Source organism: Ovis canadensis, chromosome 1, assembly GCF_042477335.2.
Source record: "Ovis canadensis isolate MfBH-ARS-UI-01 breed Bighorn chromosome 1, ARS-UI_OviCan_v2, whole genome shotgun sequence".
Classification (NCBI taxonomy): Eukaryota; Metazoa; Chordata; class Mammalia; order Artiodactyla; family Bovidae; genus Ovis; species Ovis canadensis.
The window spans coordinates 194,015,275-194,033,158 of NC_091245.1; the positions used below are offsets into that span (position 1 = coordinate 194,015,275).

The window sequence follows — 17,884 nt, forward strand, 5'->3', positions numbered from 1 at the left end:
GGGGACGATCACTACCCTGATTAAGCACCTCCCACGTGCCAGTGCCAGGTTCAAGCTCTCCACGTGCACTGCATAATAAATCCTCATAAAGGCAGAATAGCGGCAATGATTCATCCCATTATACGGTGGGCCGCCCAGCTTCAGAGCCCATGCCTTAGCCGCTACTCTGAACTGAGATAAAATATAACTGCCTAGGAAGCACAGTGTCATGACAAAGACTAAATAAGCAGCTTTGGCCCCGCCACTTAGCAGCTGTGTGACCTCGGGGAAGTGATTTGTTTGCTGAATCAGTTCTGGTTGCTTCAACTTCATGGTGAGAATAACAACTCCAGAGGGTTGTTGTGAGGATTAAAGGAGATCATGTGAACCAGCTCGCCCAGGTCCTGGCCCAGTGAGGCTCAGCAAAGGCTTGTTTCCCAGGACAGGTCTGGCAAAGCGTCAGCCCAGCCCCTTCCCTCCACTGCGCTCCGCGTGCAGGAGCTGGAGGAGGATGTGGGCATGGCTGGGGCGTCACCTGGGTGCCCAGGAGCCCAGGAGGCTCAGCCAGCAAGGGGCACGCTCTCTGGGAGGTATGAGGACTCTGGCTCCCCAATTCCAGGCTTCCGCCACCTCTTCTGCCCTGTCTCTCCCTGCCCTGCCTCACCCTCAGCCACTGGCAGGGCCCCCTTGGGTGGGGCGGACAGGGCAGGGCGAAGGCAAGGCAGCAGGGTGTCATTATCACTCCAAGCAGAACTGAAGTCAGAGTTAAGCCTGCCTTCTTATCCGGTCCCCAGGCCCTGTGCTGACATGTCCTGCTGTCTCTGCAGGGCTGCCCAAGTCCCTCCTCCTCCAAAGTGGTGCCCGGAGCAGGAACAGGAGGGGCAGCCCATGAAACGGAGAACACGTTTGGACACTGAGTCATCCCATCCTTCTCTCTCTAGTGAAAATGTGTGAAATTGAGCGTGTAGCGGCAGTTGAAGTAACCCCTAAAGCCCTTCCAGCTCTAACGAGTTAGGACTCTGACCACTGTGAGCTAGCCGTGATGGTCCTCCATGTTTACAGACGAGGGCCCCGAGGCCAAGCAGAGGACAGAGGCTCACTCCCATAGCACACTAGTTGGTAGCAGAGCTGAGTGACACCCAGGTCTCCCAACTGCTGGCCCAGGGCTCTTCCCACCCCACACGCCCTGACCTTCTAGAAGGTCATGGAGGAAAGGTGTAAAGATGAAAAGGGGGTGTCTGCTTCCAGGTTCCCCCTCCTTCCTTTTGTTCCAGGAGTGGCCTGGGGACCCCACAGAGTGGCTCCAGACATGTAGGCACCTGATAGCCCCATAGGGTGGGGGTCACTCCCTGGTTCCTGTCGAAGGGGCGGTAGGGACTGCAGGGCTTCTGGGTTGTGTGTGGAGAGCTGGCCCTGTTTTCAGACCTGATAACACCCCTCCCCATATCAGTTGGCCAAAGACTGCGAGGGGTGTGTCTGAGAGTCAAGGGCAGGCTCAGCAGAAATGTGGAGAAGGTAGGAAGGAAAGGTGGGCACAGTTCAATGGAAGCCCCCAGCCTGGCAGGAAAGAATTTTTGAGGGTGCCCAAGGCTGGAGGGAGAGAGTGTAAGGGAGTCAGAGAAAGGGGTGAGCCAGCTCCATGAACACCCCCCATCCAGGCCTTGGCCCAGGTTCCTGAATCCTCTTCCTCTCTGATGGAGGCTTGGACCACCCTGAGGACTCCCATTTGGGAGGAGGACTGAGAGCCTCTCCTCACTGCTCAACAGCCTGGGCAGAGCTGTGCTCTCAGAACGCACACAAACAGGCCCCTCACACAGATCTGTGCGTCACGTACACACCTGGAGTCCGGGGCTCAAAGAGTCCTGTCCTCATCCCCACACATGCGACCATGCGCTGTGGGCTTCCCAGACAGGGACGGCTGCTTCAGCTTTACTTGTAAACACGGCCCCTGAGGATTTTTAATGTGGCCGCTGAGGCCTTTTACAACAAGGTTAAAACTGGGCTGCCTTTGCAAAAAAGACACAGATATGTATAACGGACTTTTGGACTCAGAGGGAGAGGGAGAGGGTGGGATGATTTGGGAGAATGGCATTGTAACATGTATACTATCATGTAAGAATCGAATCGCCAGTCTATGTCTGACGCAGGATACAGCATGCTTGGGGCTGGTGCACGGTGATGACCCAGAGAGATGTTATCGGAAGGGAGGTGGGAGGGGGGTTCTTGTTTGGGAACGCATGTACACCCGTGGTGGATCCATGTCAATGTATGGCAAAACCAATACAGTATTGTAAAGTAAAATAAAGTAAAAATAAAAATTAAAAAAAAAAAACAAAACTGGGCTGTCTTTTTGTAAGGTGGTGAGTACCTTGCATCCCTCCCAGAACCTAAGGTTAATTCTGAAAGCTGAGAAAACAAGAGGGCTTAGGACAGGGGAGACCCTGGGACCAAGGCAAATGGGGTGAGATAGAACTGGAGTCTCTGGGTTGAACGAGGCTGGCCAGGAGCCCAAGAGCTAGAGCCAGAGGGGTGGGTGAGGCTGGGCCTGGGGCGCAGGAAGAGGGAAGGGCAGTCTCAAAGGGGACCCAGCTTAGAGAGAACTGGAGCCAAGTCCTGTATCGTAGGTCACCCACCTCCCCAGGCTGGGCCCCAACACGCAAACAGGCACGCACACACAGGCGCATACCTTCACGGGGCCCTGGGATGCTCAGCCAACCCTTCCCTCGCATCTTCACCACACCCGCCTCACCGGATACACGGGCGGTAGGAAGCAGCGTGGTTAGTGCCCACCCTGAGGGTAACAGAGAACCCTCTTACCCCTTTACCTCCCAAGATGAGGCAGGGGGAGGGCCCACTCCCAATCGGAGGGCCAGCCCAGCCCTCACAGTAGGCTCCAGCGTGCTGGCTGAATCAGGTCCAGCTTGGCGAATTCCCAGGCGACGGGCGCCCCCTGCAGTCAGACAGGGGTGCAACAGGGCAGAGGCTGGGACTTGGGCGGCCACTCTTGCATCTCTCCCCTCATCTTCAGCCTTCTCCGTGGTTGCTAGGGTTGCCCCATTTGAAGTATGACAGCAATGTTGAGTGTCTTGCCCAAGGTCGCAGAGCCGGTCAGTGCTGGACCTCGGCTCTTCCCTCCGTGGGGCTTTGTCCCAGCCCTTCAGAGCCCGCCCCCTTCACACTCCCTCGCACAGACAGTGCAGCAGGCAGTTGTAAAAGATAGGCAAAGGGTATTTAATGCGCTTGGGGTCTCAGTACTCCCGCCAGGGGAGTAGGCAAGGGCAGGCGGCAGGGCACAGGGTCTTCCCGAGAGGCTCAAGAGGTGAGGTTCGGGGGCAGGGACTCCTGGCATCTCCCGGGGCGAAAGGGCAAGAAGTAGACGGAGCCTTGTCTGGGAGCCTCCCGCAGCTGGGGCAGCACTGGGCTGGCGTGGAGCTGAACACAGAGGGGGGCGGATGGAGGCTGTCCTCGAGCCCCGCCCCACAGCCCACCCACTGCGGAGCAAGACACTGCCCAGGCCACTGACAGGCAGAGCAAAAGGAGGGGCCAGCAGGGTCCCTGGGGGGCTGTGGGTTACCCACCCCCACTTCTCCCCTAATGCTCCACTTCCACATGATTCATAGACCCGGTTTCACAGTAGAAGATGCCTTTAAATAATGGAATCCCACACCCACCATCCCAGACCCCCACATCCGCCAATGGTAAACCACTGGACTAGTCTCAATTCTCATGAAGAGCTGAGGAAACTGAGGCCCAGAAAGGAGAAGTGACTGGCCCCAGGCCACCCAGCAAGTGAGCGGTGTGGCCTTTTCCTTTGTGAGTCCAGGGACCCCGGGGGTATTCTGGAGGCCTGTGGCTCTACTGCCAACGCTCTTCAGGCCTAAAATCCCCCTCTCTCCAGCTGAGTGTTCCAGCTTCAGGGCCAGCCCAGCACCGGGGGGCTTCTCCCCACACCCACAATCTGCAGGCGCCCTCTCCCAACACACACACATGCACACACACACACACACACACACACACTCACCTCCTGGAGGACTGCAGCCTCACCGCTCCCTGGGGGACCCTTCCCTGGTTTGTAGAGACCCAGAGGTTGAGGCTGGGGGGCAGACCCACGCCCAGGGAAGGCGGGGGGACTGGGCACGGAGGGGCACGTTGGGAAGCGCGGGATCTGTATGGGCACCCAGTCAGACCCCACCACTCTCTGCAGCCAGACAGCTTCGGCCATATACCTGGGGAGCAACAAGCCAGATGCAGGTGGTCATTGTCTCCTGGCCTGGTCCCTCTCAGTCTGGGGGGCACACAGCCTGGGCCTGGCCCTGCAGGGAACTGGCACCTGTCTCCTCCGGCCTGCAGTGCCCCTTCTAACCCCTCTTCTTGGGGCCAGAACCCACAGAGGGAAGGAAGGGGAGGCTTCAGGGGCTCCCACTAGGCCCTGGAGAAAACTCCCAAAGATAAGGAACAGTGAGCATCAGGGGCCAGGAGCTATGCTAAGGGGCCAGGGGAAACCATCCAGCTTCACCCCACCCCACCAGCCCCAGGGGCCACCACCAGGCCTCTGCTTTGCCAACTCACTTGGGTCCCAGCGGTGCACAAATTGTTAAATACCAGTTGCTGGCACAGCCATGGTCGAAGGGGTTGTACCCCTGCAGGTATCGGCACTGGAGTGGGTGAGGACAGAAAGAAGAGCTCAGATCCAGCAGGACGGGGCAGGCCACCCATACCAGCCCTCCGAGTGCTGGTCAGCTCAGCCCAGCCCGGGGCTGCGGCCAGACTCCAAGGACAAAGGAGCCGGAGGGTCAAGTAAAGTGTCCCACAACCCACTGGTGAGTAGCTCTGGCACCACACCCACATCTCCTGCCTGCCCAGGGGTCCTCCCCTATCACCTGTAGCCACTTTTGCAGTCTCCTCCCCTTCTGTCTCCCCTGGCCACATACTTCCTTCTGCTATCTCCTTCCAGATACACTTGGATCTTCCTTTTGCTGTTAAACTGCTCCAAAGACAGTTCCATCCTTGCTCCTTCAACTTCTCTACTTTCCCACGTCTCATTTTTTGCTTTTTTTTTTTCCCTAAAATTGTGCCTTCACTGAATTTCACTATCTGGAAGGGTGGTTTATAATCCAGACTGCTCCCTTTCACAGATGAGGATACTGAGGCACCAGACGGCTAAGTAACACAGCCAAGATCTCCTTGCTGGTGTGTTGTAGAACTGTGATTTGAATTTATGCAGTCTGGCTCTAGAGCCCTTGTGATATAAGCAAGTGCCAAGCAGAAGTTGGAGATAGAGAGGGAATGAAGTCGAGGTGTGTGAAGAACGCCTGAAATGGGTTCTGGTATTGGGAAAGAGGGCTTCCCAGGTGTCACTAGTGGTAAAGAACCTGCCTGCCAATGCAGGAGATGTAAGAGACTCAGGTTTGATCCCTGGGTCACGAAGATCTCGTGGAGGAGAAAATGGCAATCCACTCCAGTATTCTTGCCTGGAGAATCCCACGAAAGAGAAGCCTGGCAGGCTACAGTCCATGGGGTCACACAGAGTCGCACATGACTGAAGTGGCTTAGCACACATGCACATGAGAAAGAGCCCTGTCTGGCAAATCGGGGTGCAGACCACATTTAGGTTTCTTAAGGCTGGAGATATGGATTGAGACAGCCCCATCTGAGCAGTGCAGGGAGGGCAGGCCTATGGCCTGACTTGCGCTGTAAGAACCACAGGATGTGGGAAGGGAGAAGGTTGCCCAGGAGAGGCTGAAATGAGGGACTGAGGCTAGAGAGAGAAGACACGAAGACCACAGTGGGCTGATGAGTAACGGCTGTGCAGAGGAGTCACACAGGAGCTGAGAACCAAAAATGGGTGGGGTGGGGTGATTAAGTCTTGACTGGAAGGATAGGAAATGGTGGGTAAAGAGGTCGCCTCTGTCCTTTCAGCTGTCTCAGTGTCTCCACCTACTCCCCCTCAGTGATGCAGCCAACTACAGGCTTCCTAAAACAGGCTTTAGTAAAAAAGTATTGCCACGTGGAAGGAATCCCATGGTAAGGGATGTTCACTTTACCACTCCGTGTAAACACAGTACTGAAAGTCCAAGGTAATGCAGGAAAAGAAAAAGAAATAAAGCCATACATTGTGGAAAGGAAGAAATGAATCATGATGTGACTTTCTATGTAAAATCAACAAAAAAGCTATTAGAACTAATAAATAAGTCTAGAAAAATTGTCAGACTCAAGACTAATACACAAAAATCCATTGTATTTTCTTATAGTAATAAACAAATGGAGGGATTTCCCTTGGGCTAGTGGCTAAGACTCTGCATTCCCAATGCAGGGGACCCAGGTTCAATTCCTTGTCAGGGAACTAGATCCCACATGCCCAAACTAAGAGTTTGCATGTTGATACTAAGGATCCCATATGCTGCAACTAAGACCCAGTACAGCTTAATTATTTTAATTAAGTGAAAATGAAATTTTAAAAATTATAACACAAAAATGAAACATTTAGAAAAAGGTCTAACACAATGGAGTCAAGATCTATATGCTGAAAATTGACACTAATGAAATAAATCAAAGAAACTCTGAATAAATGGAGAGATGTACCATGTTCATGGATTCAAAAACTCAGTATTATTAAAATGTCAATTTTCAAAACTGATCTATAGGTTTAAACAAAATCCAAATGAAAATCTCAGCAAATGCTCTTATAGAAATTGACAACTTGATTCTAAAATTTATATAAATTTAGGTAAGATAAGTCAAGGTAAATAGAATAACCAACAAAACTTTGTAAAATAATAAAGTAGGAGAACTCACATTGCATGATTTCAAGACAATATAAAGCTGCTAAGCAAGACAGGGTGGTATTGATTAAAAAAAAAAAAGGTCCAGAAATACATCTTCACCTGTACAGTCCATTGTTTTTTGACAGATATTCAAAGGCAACTCAATGGAAGGATAATCTTTTCCAAAAATGGTGCCAAAATAACCCATAAGCAAAAAAAATAAATCTTGACCCCTACCTTGTATCATATACACAATTTAACCACAAATGAATCATAGTCCTAAATATAAAACCTAAAAATAAAATATCTAGAAGAAAATATAAGAGAAAATCTTTATGACTTTGGGTTAGGCAAAGATTTCTTAGTTACATACCAAAAGCACAATCCATAAAAGAAAAAACTGGTAACATAATTCATCAAAACTTAAAACTTCCGATCTTTGGAAGATACTGTTGAGAAAATGAGACAACAAGCCACAGATATGGAGAAAATATTTGCAAAACATATATCTGAATCTTGAATATAAAAATCGTGAAGTGAAAGTCGCCCAGTCAAGTCCAACTCTTTGTGACCCCATGGACTATACAGTCCATGGAATATTGGAGTAGGTAACCATTCCATTCTCCAAGGAATCTTCCCAACCCAGGGATTGAACCCAGGTTTCCCACATTGCAGGCAGATCCTTTACCACCTGACCCATAGAAATCTTAACACTCAATGTTAAGAAGGCAAACCAACTTTTAATGGTCAAATGACTGGAAAAGACTTCTAATCAAAGATAAAATGATGGCAGGACTTCCTTGGTGGTCCAGTGCTAAGACTCTGCGCTCCCAATGCAGAGGGCCCTACCAACATTACACAGACTCATCCCTGGTCAGGGAACTGGATCCCACACGCCACAACCAAGAGTTCGAACGCCGTGCAACTAAAAGATCCCACAAGCCAAAAAGAAGATCAAACGTCTCACAAACTGCAACTAAGACCCGGTGCAGTTACATAAATGAATACTTTCTTAAAAAGATGAACTGATGACAAACAAGAACATGAAAAGATGCTCAAAATCATTAGTCATTAGGAGAATGCAAATTAAGACCACAATGAGACATCACTGTGCATTTCTTAGATCGGCTCAATTTTTCGAAAAATGACAATGCCAAGTGTTAGCGATGCAGAGCAACTGGAATCCCTATACACTGCTCGTGGAAACTGCAGTGGCACAGCCATGTGGGAACACAGTGTGGCAATTTCTTATAAAGGTAAACATACAGTTACTATATACACAGCAACACCACTCTTAAGTACATATCCCTCCCCCCACAAAATGAAAACTTGTATTCACATGCCTGTCCACCAACATTTAAAACGGCCTCATTTCAGTTCACTTCAGTCGCTCAATCGTGTCCGACTCTATGTGACTCCATGGACTGCAGCACACCAGGCCTCCCTGTCCTTTTTCAACTCCTGGAGTTTACTCAAACTCATGTCCATTGAGTCAGTGATGCCATCCAACCATCTCATCCTCTGTTGTACCCTTCTCCTCCTACCTTCAATCTTTCCCAGCATCAGGGTCTTTTCCAATGAGTCAGTTCTTTGCATCAGGCGGCCAACGTACTGGAGTTTCAGCTTCAGCATCAGTTTTTCCAATGAATATTCAGGACTGATTTCCTTTAGGATGGACTGGTTGGATCTCTCTGCAGTCCAAGGGACTCTCAAGAGTCTTCTCCAACACCACAGTTCAAAAGCATCACTTCTTTGGCACTCAGCTTCCTTTATAGTCCAACTCTCACATCCATACATGACTGCTGGAAAAACCATAGCTTTGACTAGATGGACTTTTGTTGGCAAAGTAATGTCTCTGCTCTTTAATATACTGTCTAGGTTGGTCATAGTTTTTCTTCCAAGGAGCAAGTGTCTTAATTTCATAGCTGCAGTCATCATCTGCAGTGATTTTGGAGCCGAAGAAAATAAAGGCTCTCACTGTTTCCATTATTTCCCATCTATTTGCCATGAAGTGATGGGACTGGATGCCTTGATCTTAGTTTTCTGAATGTTGAGTTTTAAGCCAACTTTTTCACTCTCCTCTTTCACTTTCATCAAGAGGCTCCTTGGTTCTTCTTCGCTTTCTGCTGTAAAGGTGGTGTCATCTGCATATCTGAGTTTATTGATATTTCTCCCGGCAATCTTAATTCCAGCTTGTGCTTCATCCAGCCCAGTGTTTCTCATGATGTACTCTGCATACAAGTTAAAATAAGCAGGGTGACAGTATACCGCCTTGACATACTCCTTTTCCTATTTGGAACCAGTCTATTGTTCCACATCCAGTTCTAACTGTTGCTTCTTGACCTGCATACAGATTTCTCAGGAGGCAGGTAAGGTGGTCTGGTATTCCCATCTCTTTAAGAATTTTCCATAGTTTGTTGTGATCCACACAGTCAAAGGCCTTGGCATAGTCAATAAAGTAGATGTTTTTCTGGAACTCTTATGCTTTTTCAATGATCCAACAGATGTTGGCTATTTGATCTCTGGTTCCTCTGCCTTTTCTAAATCCAGCTTGATCATTTGGAAGTTCATGGTTCATGTACTGTTGAAGCCTGGTTTGGAGAATTTTGAGCATTACTTTGCTAGCATGTGAGATGAGTGCAATTATGTGATAGTTTGAACATTCTTTGGCATTGCCTTTCTTTGGGATTGGAATGAAAACTGACCTTTTCTACTCCTGTGGCCACTGCTGAGTTTTCCAAATTTGCTGGCATATTGAGTGCAGCACTTTCACAGCATCATCTTTCAGGATTTGAAATAGTTCAACTGGAATTCTATCACCTCCACTAGCTTTGTTTGTAGTGATGCTTCCTTAGGCCTACTTGACTTTGCATTCCAAGATGTCTGGCTCTAGGTGAGTGATCACACCACCATGGTTATCTGAGTAATGAAGATCTTTTTTGTACAGTTCTTCTGTGTATTCTTGCCACCTCTTCTTAATATCTTCTGCTTCTGTTAGGTCCATACCATTTCTGTCTTTTATTGTGCCTATCTTTGCATGAAATGTTCCCTTGGTAACTCTGATTTTCTTGAAAAGATCTCTAGTTTTCTTGAAGAGATCTCTAGTCTCTCCCATTCTATTGTCTTCCTCTATTTCTTTGCATTGGTCACTGAGGAAGGCTTTCTTATCTCTCCTTGCTATTCTTTGGAACTCTGCATTCAAATAGGTATATCTTTCCTTTTCTCCTTTGCCTTTTCCTTCTCTTCTTTTCTCAGCTATTTGTAAAGCCTTCTCAGACAATCATTTTGCCTTTTTGCATTTCTTTTTCTTGAGGATGGTCTTGATCCCTGCCTCCGGTACAATGTCACGAACCTCCGTCCATTGTTCTTCAGGCACTCTGTCTATCAGATCTAATCCCTTGAATCTATTTGTCACTTCCACCGTCTATTTGTAAGGGATTTTATTTAGGTCATACCTGAACGGTCTAGTGGTTTCTTCAATTTAAGTCTGAATTTGGCAATAAGGAGTTCATCATCTGAGCCACAGTCAACTCCCGGTCTTGTTTTTGCTGACTGTATAGAGCTGTATATTGTCACCCTGCTTATTTAACTGATATGCAGAGTACATCATGAGAAACGCTGGGCTGGATGAAGCACAAGCTAGAATTAAGATTGCCAAGTTTCCACTGCACCAACATTAAATTATCCACCTGACTTCTTTGCCTTTTAAATCTGGTCAATCCCAGACAGATCACTTAAGATTGTCAATAACCTCAGATATGCAGATGATACCACCCTTATGGCAGAAAGTGAAGAAGAACTAAAGAGCCTCTTGATGAAAGTGAAAGAGGAGAGTGAAAAAGTTGGCTTAAAACTCAACATTCAGAAAACTAAGATCATGGCATCTGGTCCCATCACTTCATGGCAAATAGGTGGGGAAACAGTGCAAACAGTGACATACTTTATTTGGGGGGGCTCAAAAATCACTGCAGATGGTGACTGCAGCTATGAAATTAAAAGATGCTTGCTCCTTGGAAGAAAAGTTATGACCAACCTAGATAGCATATTAAAAAGCAGAGACATTATTTTGCCAACAAAGTTCCGTCTAGTCAAAGCTATGGTTTTTCCAGCAGTCATGTGTGGATTAGAGCTGGACTATAAAGAAAGCTGAGTGCCAAAGAAGTGATGCTTTTTAACTGTGGTGTTGGAGAAGACTCTTGAGAGTCCCTTGGACTGCAAGGAGATCCAACCAGTCCATCCTAAAGGAAATCAGTCCTGAATATTCACTGGAAAGACTGATGCTGAAGCTGAAACTCCAATACTTTGGCCACCTGATGCAAAGAACTGACTCACTGGAAAAGACCCTGATGCTGGGAAAGACTGAAGGTAGGAGGAGAAGGGTACAACAGAGGGTGAGATGGTTGGATGGCATCACTGACTCAATGGACATGAGTTTGAGTAAACTCCAGGAGTTGGTGATGGACAGAGATGCCTGGTGTGCTGCAGTCCATGGGGTCATAAAGAGTCAGACATGACTGGGCAACTGAACTGAACTGAACTGAATGAGGATAATGGTGACCTCCTTTAAAAGGTCCCATGCATGCACTGCGGCACTGAGTGCCCCCAACCTTGCAGCAGGCCACCGTTGACCCACGCCTCTGCCAGAGGCTCCTGGACACTCACAGGCAAGTCTGGCTCAGTCTCTTGTGGGGTCACTGCTCCTTTCTCCTGGGTCCTGGTCTGCACAAGGTTTTGTCTGTGTCCTCCAAGAGTCTGTTTCCCCAGTCCTGTGTAAGTTCTGGCGACTCTATGCTGGGGTTAATGGAAACCTCCTCCAAGAGGGTTTATGCCATACCCAGGTCTACTGCACCCAGAGCCCCTGCCCTTGCGGCAGGCCACTGCTGACCCGTACCTCGGCAGAAGACACTCAAACACAGTTCTGGCTCAGCCTCTGTGAGGTCTCTGGGTCCTGGTGCACACAAGGTTTGTTTGAGCCCTCCAAGTTTCTCTGGCGAGTATTGGGTTTGATTCTAAAAGTGATTTTGCCCCTCCTACCATCTTGCTGGGGCTTCTCCTTTGCCCTTGGACATGGGTTATCTTTTTTTGGTGGGATCCAACATTCTCCTGTCCTGCCTCATTTATAATCACCAAAATCCAAAAACAATGCAGATATCCTTCAACTGGCAAAAAAGAGTAAAGAAGCTGTGACACATCTGTTTGATGAGATACTACCGAAGCAAAGAGAGGGAAACTCCTGATACGGGAAACAACCTGGATGAATCTCAAATGGATTACATTGAGTGAATGAAACCAGACTCAGAAGGCCATGATTATATTTATACGAAATTCTGAAAAAGGAGAAACTGTTGGGCTAGAAAACAATTCTGTATTTGCCAGGGGCTGCAAGTTGGGAGAGAAATGGACTACAAAAGTCCATGAGGGAATTTGGGGAGTGAGGGGAGGGTGGATGGAGCTAGTCTAAATCTTGGTTATGGCAGTGATTACAGAACTGTATGTTTGTCAAAACTCATACAACTGTGCACTAAAAAGGGTGAACTTTACTGTGTGTAAAGAAAAAAGTCCTATCAAGGTTTCCAAGTTTCCACTGCACCAAGATTAAATTATCCACCTGACTTCTTTGCCTTGTAAATCTGGTCAGTCCCAGGCAGATCACTTGACTGCTCATGCCACACCTGCGGCGATCAGCAGTGTTCCCTCACCCGCCTACCAGCATTCCACAGACTTTTAGGCTTCCGTGCTTTTTTTGCACTCTTTGCCCCTCACAGCAATGCCTCGCCTTCTGCCGTCCAAACCCGCTAAGTGGCACGTCCTACTCAACACCGCGGTCCTCACTGAACTCTCAGTGCTCTGAGTTTGTGCTACACAATGTCGGGAGGCCCCTCTCTCAGCGCGTTCGCTGGTGTCTGATGAGTTACTCTGATTTCCGTTTCCTTGTCAGCACACTCTCAGGATGCAGCCTCACTCTCCTCCACGCCCATGGCTCAAAATAATGCGCACGGGGCCTAGCCCTCACTAGTGCACCTTCGACGCAAGAAGAGTGACTGCCGAGCTCCGGAAGGAGGTGAGATCTGAGCTTGAATCTGCGTCTGGAAGGGCTCAAGAGGCACCTTCGAGAGAGCTCAGGCCATCAAAGACCAGGGCGAAGGAGAAAGCGGAAGGTGCGGAAGCCCGGAGGGGTAAGGTGACCACCCACAGCCCGATACCATCATGGCGCCCCGCTCGTCCCCACGTACCTTGCCCTCGTAGGACCGCTCCGCCGCGCTCACCGACATGACTTGGATCAGCAGCAACAGGAAGAGGGGCACCAGGAAGCCGGCGGCGGGTACAGCAACCAAGATGCTGCACAGCAGCTAAGGAGCAGCGCCTCCGGGCAGACCTCCTTGGCCCCGGCCCTAGCATAACCCCGCCCACACGAAGCCCCGCCCACACGAAGCCCCGCCCACCAGCTCCCTGCCCACCCTGCTGCCTAGGGCCCGTGCCACCTCTAGCATTCTCCATCCTTGACTCTGCCAGCTCACCCCTTCACAGTTCCTCCTATCCCCACCCATCTCTCTGACCCTACCTGTCCTCACCTCGTCTCAGATCAGTCCTGTCAGGCGGCTTCACCGTCTAACCCTGCTCACCATTAACTCTGCCCCCCCCCCGGTGACCCCGCCCCTCTGTTGACAGCTCCTCGCCACCCTCACTGTTTGGTCGTGGGTCCCCACACCCCAGCGGATACGCGATGGCCTTGTCCATGGAGAAGGATAGGTGGGTCGTACGCACCAGGAAGATCAGGCAGGTGACCAGCATGGCACCCGAGTAGAGGCATAAGGACAGGACAAGCAGCATGAAGAAGCGGAAGTTGCGGTGACCGATGCAGTTATTGACCCACTTGCAGTGGTGGTCAAAGTCCTAGGCAAGAGGGAGAAGGCTCAGGCCTTGACCCAATCTCTGATCCAGGCTCCATCGCCCCCAAATCTTATGCACTCCCTCTAAACCACCTGCCCTTGACCTCATGAAGTGGCTCCCATTCCTAGGGAAAATCTAAGTCTCAAAGTCCTTAACCCTGCTGGCATTCCCCTGTTAGAGCACCGCAGGGCTCACAGAGCTACACGTCTTGTCAAGAGGCTTTGGAGACAGGACCTGCCTGGTCTTCTCTGGGACAAATCCTGGTGTAACTTCAGACAGGACATAGAATATCTCTGGGCATCTGTTTCCTCATCCACTGAGTGGGCCTAATAATAACACGATTGCCCAGCCAGTCTCCCAGGGTTGTAAGGACCAGTCAAGACAGCACATTGCTGAACTGTTGCAGACTGTGCACTCAGAACCCAGGAGACCAGGAGACCCTCTGTTCTAGACATTCAGAAGAGGCAGGATGTTCCCCTGGCTGGTCCTGCAGCCTGCCAAGGGCATTTGGACATCCAGTGTCATTGAGCCTGGGAAGAATAGCAGTGTCTGACCAGGCCCAGCATAGATGTGGATGCCCCTCTACAATGTTAGCACCAGTGCAGAAAGGGGCCAGTCTCCCGGAAAAGGTGCAGGCACAGAGGCAGTGACCTGCCTGAGTGATCAAGAGTGGCTGGGAATTACTGCCACCTTTGGTCTTTAACAGTCCCAGAAGTCATTTCACGCCCACCACTGGCCCCCATGTAAGTAGGCTTCCTGGTCCCAGACAGGTGCCGGGAGAGTAGGTGGGCAGGAGATAGGGGCACTTACCTCCACACAGATGTTGCACCAGGGACAGTGGTAGGTCCGGGGCGGGCGGTGGAAGCAGCACTTTTGGCACCACTGCAGGCGGAAGGCCCTGTGGTTCACCCATACCACATGTACCATCAGGGGCCCCTGTTCATTGGATCCTGGCATGGGAAGAGGATTGAGCAGCAGCCCGAGGCCCTTCCATCAGTCTGCTGCAGCAGAAGGGTGGAGGCGGGCAGCCCCACGACATCCCTGGGCTCAGGAAGCGTGGGGACCAGGTGGCAGGGGAATCCTTAGTCCCCACTGAGCAAGCTGGCCAAGCTTAGAGAGGCTGGTAGTCACAGGGAAAGTGGGTTTCCAGCCCAAGGAGTTCTTCGTGAACTCAGGCCTTTGGTACTATGACCGACGCTTTACGGAATTTGTGTGGTAGGGAGGAGGAAGAGAAAAATCAGTGGTTGTGAACAGCTGGCTTCTCTCCCAAGAAACTTCTGCCCTGGCCCTACCCTCCAAGGAAACTGGAAAACCTCCAAGATTCTGTGTTTTTCACACCTCCATGGCTCAAGAAATGAAGTGGCAGATGCGGGGCCTGAGCAAATGAGGACGTGGGGCGAAGGAGCCCTAAGGCCCCAGTGGTGGTAGGGGGAGATGGGAGGAGCACTTTAGGGATCACCCCTGCAGGCAGGCGCCCCAGGGAGCCAATGTCTCACCTTGATGCAAGATGCCCGGGTCTGAGAAGTTGAGTGAAATGAGACTGAAGAAGGTGAGGATAAAGAGGAGGCCTGCGATGATGGGAAAGGCCCATTGCCCATTCTGGGCCAGCCACCTGCAGCTGAAACAAGAGCAGGACTCAGCCCTGAAGCTCCAGTTCACCTAGTCAGCACCCACAGACCATGAACCCTGCTCTAAATATCCAGGCTTGTGACAGATCCATAGAGACTCCACCAGTCACCCTGTATTACCAACCACCTGCAGCTCCCAAATGCACCAAGCCCTCTATACCTCTAATAGCATTCAGTTCCCTTTGCCTAGAACATCCTGCCTTCCTGACCCCTTTTCTGCACTCCCCCTGCCTCCGTACTATCATTATCTGCTTTCCTTTCTGTTGCTCTGTAAGAAACCAGATAGCTTGTGTGGGAGACTTACGGAAATGCGAAGAAGAGGCCACTGAAAATGACCAGCAGCACCACGTTGAAGGCGGCAAATAAGCTTGGGAGGACCCAGGGGAGCGGGGCCTGAGGTGAGGGGTGGGGCTCCTTCATGAGCGGCATGTCATCCTTCAAGAGCGGCAGGGCTGGACCTCCTGTGCCCCCAGGGGAGATGAGAGTCAGCAGGCTCCCTTCCCACTGCTGGCTCTGGGAGCCCCATGGCCACAGCAGCCTTAGAAGCCACAGCCCAGTGTGGAAGAAAAGGAGTCCCAGTGTGACATCACAGAGGCTGAGGAGAATGGGGCTAGCGGCTCTCCAGCGCAACTGTCTGCAGCCAGTGAGCATCACTCCTGACAACAAACCACATCCCTGCTTGTGCTGGGGACTGAAGGGTCCTGTCCCTGCAAGGTTGGCTTCAAGACCACGTGAGATTAGAGAAACGTGGGGAGAAGATGGGTGATGCTGCTCACCCTTTCAGGATCAGTGCTCATCAGAGGAAACAGTGTTCATCGTTCTGTCTCCATCTGTTCCTTTTTTGTTATTACAAAATCTCACTTTGGGAGAGGAGGCAGCTAAATCTTCCCTTGTTTCCAGGGTTGGCTTCATGACACAAGTCTGGTCAATGAGACAGAGTAGATGTTGCAGGGTTTCTGGAAAGGCTTTTGCTTTCCTGATTAAAGGGGGGGAAAGACACGGTGCAGTTTTGCCCCTTTCTTCCTGTTTTGAACCTAGATGTGCTGGCTGGGTCCACCTCAACCCATAAGGCAATAAGTCAACACGGGGCACAGACAGAGTGATAGTAATGACATTGAGTCACTGCCCCAAGCCTTGAACTACCTCACTTTGAGCTGCTTATTATGTGAGGAAATGTCTGGGTTTTCTGTTACATACAAGTGATACTTGCCATTTGCTTTAGCCACTGAGCATCAGAACCTGCCTGTGTTTGGAGGATTCCCTGAGCTGTAAGTCTTGATGAAGGCAAAGACTGTTTCTCCAGCCCAGCTGGACCTGAAAATGCCAGACAGCCACATTTGAAACTTTTCTTGCAGCTAGCACACAGGCCTGCGGCTTGGGTGCCTCAGATTAGCCTCAGAACCGAGGCTGCTGCTACTGCTAAGTCGTTTCAGTCGTGTCCGACTCTGTGCGACCCCATAGACAGCAGCCCACCAGGCTCCGCCGTCCCTGGGCTACCACCAACCAACTGAGGAGGCCACTGAGATGAAGTCACTGTCTTTTTAAAATTTAGACCATGACCTCTGTTTAGAACCCTCCAATTGTTCCCAGCCCCCTCAGAGTAAAGTCCAAAGTTCTTGCCAAGGCTTCCAAGGCCCTTTCTGGTCTTTCCCCACTGACTCTGACCTCGTTTCTCAACACTCAGCCCCTTACTCACTCCACACCAGCCAGGCACTCAGCACTCCTTGCTGTTCCTCAAACACACCTGGTATATTCCAGTCCTGGGTTCTTCACACTAACTCTTCTCTTTCCCTGGAATTCTCTGCCACATATATTCTCAGGGCTTGCTCCCACACTTCATTGTGTTCTTTGCTCCATAACTTGATCTTTTGTATCTCCTTAAATTACTTATGAAATTAAATATTTTATATATCCATAGATCATTTTATTGTAGCTTTGTGAATTGCCTTTGTATACCTTTTTCTTGTTTATATTTCAAATGTGGAGTATTTTTATCTGTTTTTTATTGTGGTAAATATACATATGTTATTATAAACCATCAGTACTATCCACTCCAGAACTTTTTCATCATCCCAGGAGGAAACTCTTTACCATTAAACAATAACTCCTCACTCCACCTCCCCCCAGTTCACGGTAACCACTGTTTTACTGTCTGTCTCTATGAATTCGACTATTTCTCACAAAAGTGGAATCATACATCTGTCCTTTTGACTCTTCCTTATTCCACTTAGCATAAGGTCCTCAAGATTCATCCTTGAGCTTTAGCAGTCCTAGAAGTTGGTATGTTGCAACATGTATTGGAATTTTTTTGCTTTTTAAGACTGAACAATATTTAATTGTATGCATATGCCGCATTTTGTTTATTCATTCATCTGCTGATAGACATTTAGACTGTTTCCACCTTCTGGCCATTGTGGATAATGTTGCTATGAACATGGGTGCACAAATGTTTACTCAAGTTCCTGCTTTTCAGTCTTTTGGGTATATATCCAGAAGTGGAATTTCCGGGTCATACGGTAATTCTATGTTTAGTGTTTTGAGGAACTGCTGTAGTATTTTCTATTACAGCTGCATTGTTTTACATTCCTGCTAACAATGGACAAGGACTCCAATTTCTTCACA

The 17,884-nt window shown here is 49.6% G+C and overlaps 1 protein-coding gene across 3 annotated transcripts in view; it reads right to left on the reverse strand.

Annotated features, from left to right (window-relative positions):
* The window catches only part of TFRC (transferrin receptor), a 147,734-nt gene extending 134,193 nt beyond the window's left edge, over nt 1-13,541 (reverse strand). Inside the window, exons 1-2 of one of the 3 annotated variants that reach the window (XM_069556597.1) lie at nt 13,465-13,541; nt 12,977-13,082 (exon numbers count right to left, since the gene is read on the reverse strand). Coding sequence is in view for 1 of the 3 variants with exons in the window: in XM_069556604.1 (XP_069412705.1) it covers nt 12,977-13,142 (166 nt within the window). In the remaining 2 variants the exon portion in view is untranslated. Of the gene's footprint in view, nt 1-12,976; nt 13,147-13,464 lie in introns of those variants that run through there. The other 2 variants (XM_069556604.1, XM_069556639.1) reach the window with 2 other exon arrangements.
* Between the last annotated feature and the right edge of the window lie 4,343 nt (nt 13,542-17,884).